The following is a 9,905-nucleotide window of genomic DNA, read 5'->3' as shown; positions in this document are numbered from 1 at the left end:
CAATGGGTTTCTGAGCTAATCAAGTATTGATACAAATGTTACCATATGAAATTCTTCACATCAATTGTGTGGTAGATCTATTATCCTCACATTTGGATTTAAATCTTTCATACAGTAATGTTAAACGTGCCAAAACAGGCTTCTGTAAATGAAATGAAATGTTATATTAATGTCTTCAAAAGGCCAAAATGATCTATGAGACCCAAAACTTACAATGCGACGAGTCTGATATAATATCTCAATACCAAAAAGTAAAAAAAATAAAAGGTATTGAAAAAAGGGGACTATAGACGTTGGCACTACCTTTTGAGACAGAGAGAGAGAGAGAGAGAGAGAGAGAGAGAGAGAGAGAGAGAGAGAGAGAGAGAGAGAGAGAGAGAGAGAGAGAGGTTATAGATTAACTTTGAAACCTCTAAGCACAAAGTACAACAAAGTGGAGTCAACATCACTGGGGGATCCTATGAAATTCAATTCAATCACTCCAGAGAAGGATTTTCTTCTTTTTAGAAGAATAACACCAGTTCTAGGATTTACTTTGCATGTGGAGAGTAAATGTACCCATGGACATAAACTCAAGGTTCCAAACTTTTGTATGCGTCGCATGAAATTTCAAATGCTATTGACTGATCTACATTAACCTAACATAGGCCTAGATTAAGAAAACATTGATGTTATTCGGAAGAGTTTTTTTGTTTCTTTAGACAATAAAACTTTCCTTTAAAGGGGGATTAATGTCACGACAAGGGTAGGACAAGAAACACCATATTAGTGATTTGGGAATTCCCCTTTCAAAACAAGCTTAAGATTTGCCGAGTCTTACCATACCCCCAGCGACATTTTCTGAGCGAACACAGATTCGAGCAAACAAATTAAGAAAGTGAATCATAATACATGAAAATGAACTCAACAAGTTATAGTATTACAAACACTATCCCATTTGTTAATAACTAAACCCTACATCACAATTACTTGCCAATAATTCTCTAAATTCTTTAAGGAGTTTCTTTCGTCTCATCAATGACTTAATGTTTATCCATAACACAAATTACGTTGTCAAATCATTAATACAAGAGAATTCCATAAAAAATGGACAAAGTTTTCTTTGTAAAATGAAAAAAATTTCTAACTAACCATGGTCCATTGGACACCTCACATGAGGATTTCAAAATATTCACTTTCAAAATCATACAAGGAATGACATGCCCATTTGTCAATACTTAAACTCTAGATCATAAGCACTCGATAATAATTCTAGACTCTATGAAGAGCCGCATCCGTCATTAATGAAAACATTGCGTTTATGACGCATTTCACAGATATGAAAGTCGTATCGCAATTGCTTCGCCATCCTTTGAGCCGTTGCCTCTACATAGATCGGCAATGCACTTCCACAAACAAGCAAAAGTGAATGTAGTCAATATGCATGCACTCAAAATTCAATCTATGGATCTCATTAATAACATTAAACGTAATTCTTTCGCAAGATACATAAATGCCAAAAAGTGAAACATAACATAAAGACCCAAAACACAGAGCAAACAAAACAGGGAAGTGAATCATAATACAAGAAAATGAACTCAATAAGCTACATTTTCACAAACACTATCTTATTTGTTAATAACTAAATCCTACATCATAAACACTTGCCAACAATTCTCTAGATTCTTGAAGGAGTCGCATTCGTCTCATCAATTCACAATGTTATGTATTATCCATAATACAAATTATGTTGTCAAATCATTAATACAAGAGCCTTTCATAAAAAAATTTGGACAAAGCTTCCTTTGTAAAATGAAGAAAATTTCAAACTAACCATGGTCCAATGGACACCTCACATGAGGATTTCAAAATATTCACTTTCAAAATCATAGAAGGAATGATATGTCCATTTGTCAATACTTAAACTCTACATCATAAGCACTCGCTAATAATTCTTAGACTCTATGAAGAGTCGCATTCGTCATCAATGAAAACATTGCGTTTATGACGCGTTTCACAGATACGAAAGTCGTATCTCAATTCCTTCGCCATTCTTTGAGCCGCTGCTTCTGCATAAATCGGCAATGCACTTCCACAAACAAACAAAAGTATATGTAGTTATTATGCATGTAATCAAAATTTAATATATGGATCTAATAACATTATACGTAATTCTTACGCAAGATACATAAATGCCAAAAAGTGAAACACAACATAAAGATAAAAAAAAACACAAAAGTAATGTCAATGAAGTAGGAGCGAAGTCTCACTAGTCATCATAAGGGTCGACACGCGATGGCATGTCACCCTCATCCTCAACATCTAGAGAGGTAGATGCCTCCTCTCGGCTTCGCTTTTTAGGGCAAAGCAATGGAACCACATAGTCTCTAATAAGAGACTCATCGGTGTCAAGCGCAGCACATGCTCGTTTAGATGATAAGCATGCAGCCAAAACGGGAGCTGTACCACACCCAAGCTCCAAACAAATACCTCCACGTCGACAAAGCAGCTGCAACAAAAGCTGCAACAAAAGCCTGGCTCCGCTGCATCTCACCCCGCCAAGGCATCCCTGATCCTGATCTAGCCAAGGAAGGCTCCGGAAAATGGTGTGTCATGAACGAATCTGAAGGCTGGAGACCCAAGCGAGAGAAAATAGTGGTGGTCTCAGCCACAAAGCATGCTGGCTGCATCCCAATCCTGTGTACCATAAGTAGCATAGAGCACTGGCACTGCAAATCAAATTACAAAACCACAACATTGAAGAAACATTGAAGAAACATTGAAGAAAGAGCCTCAACAAAACTATACAATACTGAAGTGAAAACAATACCTGAATTTGACCAGATAAACTCTCAACATATCCATATGAACTATGATGGAGCACTATAATGCGACGATGTACCACCATCTGTGAATCACGACAAAACCTCTCCACCCATCCAATAACCTCTCCTATTTATAGGTTCTTGTAAGAAAAAACTACCGATATTATGAAATAATATTAATGCAAGTAATCAAACACAACACAAATACCTGTAGTAGAAGCCATAATGAACAGCCATCCAGAATTTGCAAGTGTAGAAAAAGTCAAATGGATAGCAGATCGTACATGCTCCTCAATGAAAATATCCCAACGAGATGGAGAAGAAGAACCAATAGGCAATCCACCAAAAGGAAGATCCAAGAAGACAAAATCTGCGGCCCACGAAACAGACTTTCCCCCATGAGTGTATCGCACACCACTTGAGCAAACTCGAGACATATGTTGATGCACAAGATTCCACTATGCATTGCGAGTACCCTCTCTATAGTTTGCAGCGATAGAAATGTAATTGCCAACAATAGCAATACATCGTGTATCAACAGGAAGCATTGGGTAACGCAAAGGAGACTCCAAAACATAGACAAATTGTATGCTCCTCCTAACAACAATCAAGCCCGAGGAGTCTGCGACAACATATTTATGATATGTGAACTTTTTCACAAAGTATTAATAAAAGTCGACAATAAAAATTTTGACACTTACCATGCTCTAGAACATCCTTCACAATAGTGGTATCAACCACAGTCTCCCTCCTCTCGCTAGACAAGTGGACACCTTAAAAGACATATACAACAGTTTTTGAACCTACAAGAATCAACATCATGAAAACATAAATGTTAAAGAATGACATAAGAATACCTGGCTGTCTCACCTCTGAAGTAGCAGGTGGTGGTTGTCTCGCCTCTGCTGCTGCATCCCTAAGCATGGTTTCTCGAAGCTCTTTCTCTCTCTCTCAAGGATGTGACCCTGCACCATATCTAACCACCATGGACATGTATCTCTCTCCCATGTTGTCAAAGTGGGCATGCTAGGGGGATACATATATGTGTCCTTTGACGCAGTCTGTGCCCACTGTCTCACCACAAATGGGAGAGTTGGCAAGATCCCCTTTGAAACCAAAAGTGACAAAAACCTAACAAGAAACAAAAACATTGAACACATGACTCGATAGTGACATACAAAGCAAGATCAAAATTGTTACAAACCTGTAAGCCAATCATTGAGCTGCCATTCGAAAAGTATCAACTTTCTTGAGTGCTTGTTTCTCTACATCTTTGCTTTTGGCCTCCAAAGAAACCTCCAAAGGATAGAGAAAAGGCCTAGCTTCAAACTTAATTTCATCAAAGTAGAACCCCAATGTGCATTCATGTGGCAATGGTGCCCCTCCTGGCACATTTGAATTGTCCAAAACAAGTTGTGTTGCTCTCTCATAGACACGAGCAAGGTAGCCCTCTCTACGCAACCAACTACAAATTTAAAAAAAGCAAAGTTGTGTTATTCAAACAAATATTATCTCTTAGACAAAGCAAGACAAACATGAAATAACTAGTAAATCATACTCACTGTTGAAACAAATTATCTCCCTTCTTCAAACCAAAAGCAGTCCTTGTGATCCTATCAGACTCGAGTAATGAAACCCATTGGATTTTATTCTGCATAGGGGCATCATGGAGTGCAATCAAGTTTAGCTTCTCTAAAGTTGCCCAATTGTCATGTCCCCATTTGAGTGACATAATCTTTGCCAACCAGTCTGTCCCAAGATTGGGATCCAAAATATTCAAGAGCTACAACACAATACAAAGAGCATGAAGTTTTACTTCACATCCATAACAACAATCAACACAATGACTATTGCTTGATTATTTGGTGAAGTGTACCTTTCCAATGCGTTCTTGATATTTATGTATTATCTCACCATGAATGCTCTTCTCCTCCTTCTTCACATCCTCTACAGGCATTTCTTGCTTGAGTTGAGTCAATCTAGACTCTTTCTCTTTAGTTATTTGAATCTAAAAAAGAAATCAATTTGTCTAAGAGTTATTCAAATGACTTAAAAATAATTTGCAAGCAAAAAAAAAACAAAACTCACATCATAAACTAGCATGCCAAGGTAGCATCGTGTGAGTGGATACCAAGGTTCTTCACCTTTAGCATACTTTCTTCGCACAGATGCAATTAGTTTCTGGTCTTTTTCGGGGAGAGTTTTTAGATAGCTTTCATGTTCAGCTGCACATATGTGATTGGTGTTCACAATCTCATCCCGTATGTGAGTGGCCACCAAAGCATGCATGTTCATACTACAAAAACCCATATTGATTTGTTTCCATAATAAAGTATTCAACAACAAGATATATGCTTTAGTAGATACTCACACATTCATTTGTTGCAAGCTACTCAGCAATGCAATCTTAGGAACCTTGGTGGGATCTATGATAGTACAAAGGACCCTACAATGTCTCTCCTTTGAGGTGGAAAACTTCCCTTTGATAGCTTCAATCCATGCAAGCGTGCAATGGTTGCCCTCCCAAACATAAAACATGCAGTCTGACAGATCTGAAAACCTTGGTTGGCTTTTGAGCTCCAACTCATACTCCTCATTGATTTCTATCCAAAGAGGATCCCACTTTTCCTTGATGTCATCTTAAAAACAAGAAACCAAAATTAGTGAATTCAAAAAGAATTTTAAAAATAGAAATTCACTTAACAAATTTAAGAAGCTTCAACTTACCTGTAGCAATGGTTTGCTCTCTCTTAAATGTCCAAAGTGAAACAATGAAAGCTCCCTTTTCTTGCATATATCCTTCCTTTGCAAAAGCTGTTTTTAATCCACCTAAATCATCTCTTAAACCTCTGACTCTAGCATATGGAATCAACCTACACAATGGTATAGGAGGACAGTCGAAGCAACTGAACATACGTGTGGTCTGAAGTACATCGGCACCTCTATGCATAAAAATATTTTGCTCCTCATCAATCTCTGCAGCTGCAGTTACCTCATCTCGCATTTCCCAAGGGATAATTTGAAGTTCGTTTTCTTCAGGAGCCAATGTGTCATCAATTTCATGCATAGACCCTTGGTCAACATCCACAGAGTGAATCTCTTCTTCTTCAATGCCATGACACTCTGACATTTCTGTTACTGACACTGATGACACCTGTTCACTACTTTCAAGTGGTTGTGTAGACTTTTCATTACGTAGACTTTTCTTTAATCTTCCACGAGATGGACTACAAATAAAATACACAATCAACATCTGAAAAAATTTGTACATTGCCTCTAAACATGAACTTTAACATGCATGCCTATAAGCAATGAAAACTTGCCTCTAAACATGAATGTTAACATGCATGTCTATAAGCAATGTTACATAGTCCATTGGAGGAGACAAAAAATAAAGATTGAAGACAAAAAAAAATACTATCTCCAACAAAACATTGCTTGTAAAGATGCACGCTAACATGTAACATGTATGACTAGAATCTTTTTTGTGCATAAAAATAAATTCTAGAAATACAACAATATATTTTGCTACTCTAATGAAACATTGGTTTTAAACATGCACGTTGACATGCAGGTCTTTAAGTTGCCCTTCAATAAAATACACAATCAATCTTTGAAAATATTTGGACAACACCTCCTTTGAATGTGGAACAAAATTTAAAAAAATATAATAATCCAATGGACACCTCACATGAGGGTTTCTTAATATTGAATGTAAAAAACAAAAATAATCTCTTTTGAAACATTAATCACTTTTCTCTAAACATTCATGTTAACATGCAAGTTTTTAGACACTAATTGACTTGAAAGCTTGGATGATTTGAAATCTTTTTTTCATATGTAAACATCGTCTCTAGGCATTCACATTAACATGCAGGTCTTTAGACACTAAATAAAATTTAGCAAGCTACAAACATTCTTGTCAACGGGTAGTTCTAGAAGCAATTTGCTTTTGTAAAAATAGATACATTATTTCTGATACAATTTGCTTTTAGGCATGCACATCGACGGGCACCTCTACATGTATAATAATGACATCAAAAAAATGGTGAGAAAATGTACCTTATAGGAGGGCGTCCTTTACGTCCCGCCATTGCTCCTCTCCGATTTTTTGGTGATGTTGGCATGGAGATGCAAGATTTGGGTCGATACTCGAATGACAGATGCTGTAACGCTCAGACTTCGCAGTTGCTTTCTCACCTGCATGTGCAACTCAGACTGATAACCATATTTTGAAAGCCTCAAGAGACCGAAATGAACCGTTTTCCAAAACCTTGAAACCATGACACAGAAATCTTCACACATCAGAATAGTCAATTATATACATGCATATACATGTGTTTGTGTTTGTGTATATACATGTGGTTGTGTATATACATGTGTTTGTGTTTGTGTATAAAATTGACCTGAAAGAAATAAAGGACTATTGAACGTTCTAAGATCAACTTGGTATCCAAACGTTCTAAGAATGCTGGAATTGTGTCCAGCATTCGTCATAAATACAAGGAGATCACAGAATAAATTCAGGCTCTCAGCAACCCCCTGGCTTTCTAGCTCTCCAATTCTTTGCTACTTTCAATTGAGAGGTCTTAGACATGAGCCGCTGCCCTCTCAATTTCACCTCTTAATTAAACCCTCTTTCTTTAATGCTTTCTCTCTGAGTGGTGCCTCCATCATACTTCAAATTCTGCATATTTTCTTCACCACTTTAGCACCAATTCTCCTCCACTTCGTCAGAAGTAGAAAACCTCCCACCTCCGCATAGGCCTTGTGCATCAAGGATCCACCATTGTTTAAAGACTTAAAGAACAAATGACTTAAAGAACAAATGACTTAAAGAACACTGCCACTGCCGCATAGGCCTTGTGCATCAAGGATCCACCATTGTTTTATTTCTTTGCTACCCAACTCCTCATTGATCAACTGAAACTACCCATTTTATCATCTGCTGACTACCCATTTTTGCTCTAAACTCCACAATTTTTACCTTGTTGGCACCCAGTAGGCATGCACCTCGGCTCCTAATCTGGAAGTGCAGAGTGTAGTGGGACGTTATAAGGGCTGGTCGACGTGCCTTGTCGAAGCCGGCCATCCCTTGCCACAGCTTCAGGAACTCTCAATCTATGAAAATCTGCATTTAAACGAGGTGGGACCATTGCCTGATGCTTGTCTTGCCCTGACAAGGTTACAACTAATGTCATGCTCGAAGCTAAAGCACACTAAGCAGGTTACTCACTCTTGATCTTAAGCTCTGCTATGGGCTGAGGACTGTATAGGGAAGCTTTTCCTGTCTCACAGCTTTAAGAGAGTTGGACTTGCGTTATTGTGGCAATCTAAAGAGCATTCCAGACCTAGACAACTTGCAGAACGTGGTAGAGATTGATACTGGTGGATGTTATTCCTTGACGTATTTGAGCAGATCAGTAGAGCAACAAATTAGTGTGAGCAGGCAGCAACTTGAAGTGATGGAGGAGGAGTCTGACTTCGTCCTGCCCTTCTTGGGACGACGTAATAGACACAATCTTAAATAAGTGTTGTCAACAAGCTAACTAATAAGCGTGAATAATATATTCCTCAACCACTGTACCATTCCAATTTAAACGTGGCATCTCCTTTTGTGCATCTGCGATGCCTCAGACTTGAATTGGCCGCCTGCAAGTCTGGAAATGTCAATTGGTGCTTGGATGTAAGCGGTCTGAACCTTCTCGAAGACCTGGACTTGACAGGTTTGGCGGGGGTGCGAAAGCTGACCCCTCTCGAATACCCTACACTGCAACTTGCGGCACCTGTGTTATTATCACCCACCATGGAGTCTATTAAACTCAAAGTGCCCGTCTCTCAATCAGAGGGATCCACATCAAACAAAGATGTGGTGGAGGTCCTACATACTCCCAGAAGAGCGTATGCGACAAGGAGGTCCTTATCCAACAAAAGGATTCTCGAAAAGACAGGGTTCTCCACAGATAAGGTAGATACATCACAATCAAATAAGGAGGACAAAGAGATGTCACCAGAGTGCTTCTCCTGTACACCTTCAAAGCCGTCTTATTGGAGATTTATTTCTCTCTTAATTGAAACGCAATAAGTATTGAGCATCACTCATCATACCTGTTGCTCACAATGACAGAGTTAGGACTGCAAGCCTTGCTCGAATCTTGCTCTCCACTGCGCTGCCGAGAATTGCCTAGAACTGCGCTGGGTGAGCAACTGCCGCGAACTGCGCTGTCGAGAACTACGCTGGGTGAGCAACTGCCGAGAACTGCTGCGAATTGAGACCTGCGAATTTTCGGAGAACTCTCGATTTGAGACTGCTCCCAAAGAGCGCACGTTAACGTGCGCTCACTGCTCAGGAAGAGTACACTACAAGGGTGAAACAAATGCCGGAAGGCTGAAGGGTCTTTTGCCCTTTCCAGTCCCATAAGTAGAGTTAATTGGAGACTAAACTACAGCCGGCTTAACTAACAAGTGCTCTTAATTGGCTTACCTAACAAGTGCTCTTAAGTAATTCTAACCAGTAATGTATTTTTTGCCTCTACAAAGAGTTAATTAGTGATTAATATTTGGTTTTTATTTGTACACCCGGCTCATTTGGCTTACATAACAAGTGCTCTTAAGTAATTCATAACCAGTAAGGTATTTTTTGCCTTACATAACAAGTGCAAAACGTAAACGTGCGCACAGTTTAGCTGCTCCGATCGAAACCTGCACCACTTTGCGCCCAAAGATCTGCTCCCAAAGACTGCATGTTAATATGCATGTTTAGAGTTGCTGTGACACTTGCTCCCAATGTGCGTGCCTCTGTTGCAGATTTGAGAGCTGCTTCCAAAACTGCATGTTAATGTGCGCTCACATCAAGCTCTCCAGAGATCTTGTAAGACTAATTTTGAGTTGCTGTGACACTTGCTCCCAAAGTGCGTGCCTCTGCTGCAGATTTGAGAGCTGCTTCCAGAACTGCATGTTAATGTGCTCTCCTAGGAAATCCAGAGTGGAGTAGTGATTTTGAGTTGGTGGAGTAGTTATTTGTCTTGAACGACGTTTTTGGTGCATTCATTATTTTAATTTTTAATAATTTTCAATCATTAAATGCTCACGCTGCTGATT

At 38.9% G+C, this 9,905-nt stretch overlaps 1 protein-coding gene and 1 pseudogene across 1 annotated transcript; one reads left to right on the top strand and one right to left on the bottom strand.

Annotated features, from left to right (window-relative positions):
• Positions 1 to 1,668: 1,668 nt before the first annotated feature.
• LOC147448548 (uncharacterized) lies at positions 1,669 to 7,001 on the bottom strand. Its single transcript, XM_086521109.1, has 17 exons — positions 6,867 to 7,001; positions 5,532 to 6,031; positions 5,176 to 5,443; positions 4,893 to 5,100; positions 4,681 to 4,812; positions 4,367 to 4,587; positions 4,239 to 4,269; positions 4,009 to 4,027; positions 3,884 to 3,935; positions 3,675 to 3,712; positions 3,506 to 3,577; positions 3,280 to 3,426; positions 3,013 to 3,174; positions 2,810 to 2,931; positions 2,685 to 2,708; positions 2,250 to 2,332; positions 1,669 to 2,068 (listed from the first exon to the last, which is right to left on the bottom strand). The coding sequence occupies exons 1-17, from the start codon at positions 6,929 to 6,931 to the stop codon at positions 1,942 to 1,944; spliced, it is 2,271 nt and encodes a 756-aa protein (XP_086377235.1). The 5' UTR covers positions 6,932 to 7,001; the 3' UTR covers positions 1,669 to 1,941.
• LOC147448547 (uncharacterized) lies at positions 6,961 to 8,426 on the top strand (annotated as a pseudogene).
• Positions 8,427 to 9,905: the final 1,479 nt, after the last annotated feature.

The sequence above is a fragment of the Adiantum capillus-veneris genome, chromosome 10, assembly GCF_014529385.1.
Source record: "Adiantum capillus-veneris isolate H3 chromosome 10, ASM1452938v2, whole genome shotgun sequence".
In the NCBI taxonomy this organism is placed as follows: domain Eukaryota; kingdom Viridiplantae; phylum Streptophyta; class Polypodiopsida; order Polypodiales; family Pteridaceae; genus Adiantum; species Adiantum capillus-veneris.
Note: the sequence above shows the minus strand (reverse complement) of the source record. Positions and strands in the feature narration are given on the sequence as shown.

What these genes read in the sequence shown, in the direction of transcription:
- LOC147448548 (XM_086521109.1), bottom strand. Translation starts at nt 6,931, where the DNA reads ATGCCAACATCACCAAAAAATCGGAGAGGAGCAATGGCGGGACGTAAA. An exon ending in TTGGCATGCTAGTTTATGAT is followed by an intron (nt 4,813 to 4,892) that starts GTGAGTTTTGTT and finishes TTTCTTTTTTAG; the next exon opens with ATTCAAATAACTAAAGAGAA. An exon ending in CACCACCTGCTACTTCAGAG is followed by an intron (nt 3,578 to 3,674) that starts GTGAGACAGCCA and finishes ATGTCTTTTAAG; the next exon opens with GTGTCCACTTGTCTAGCGAG.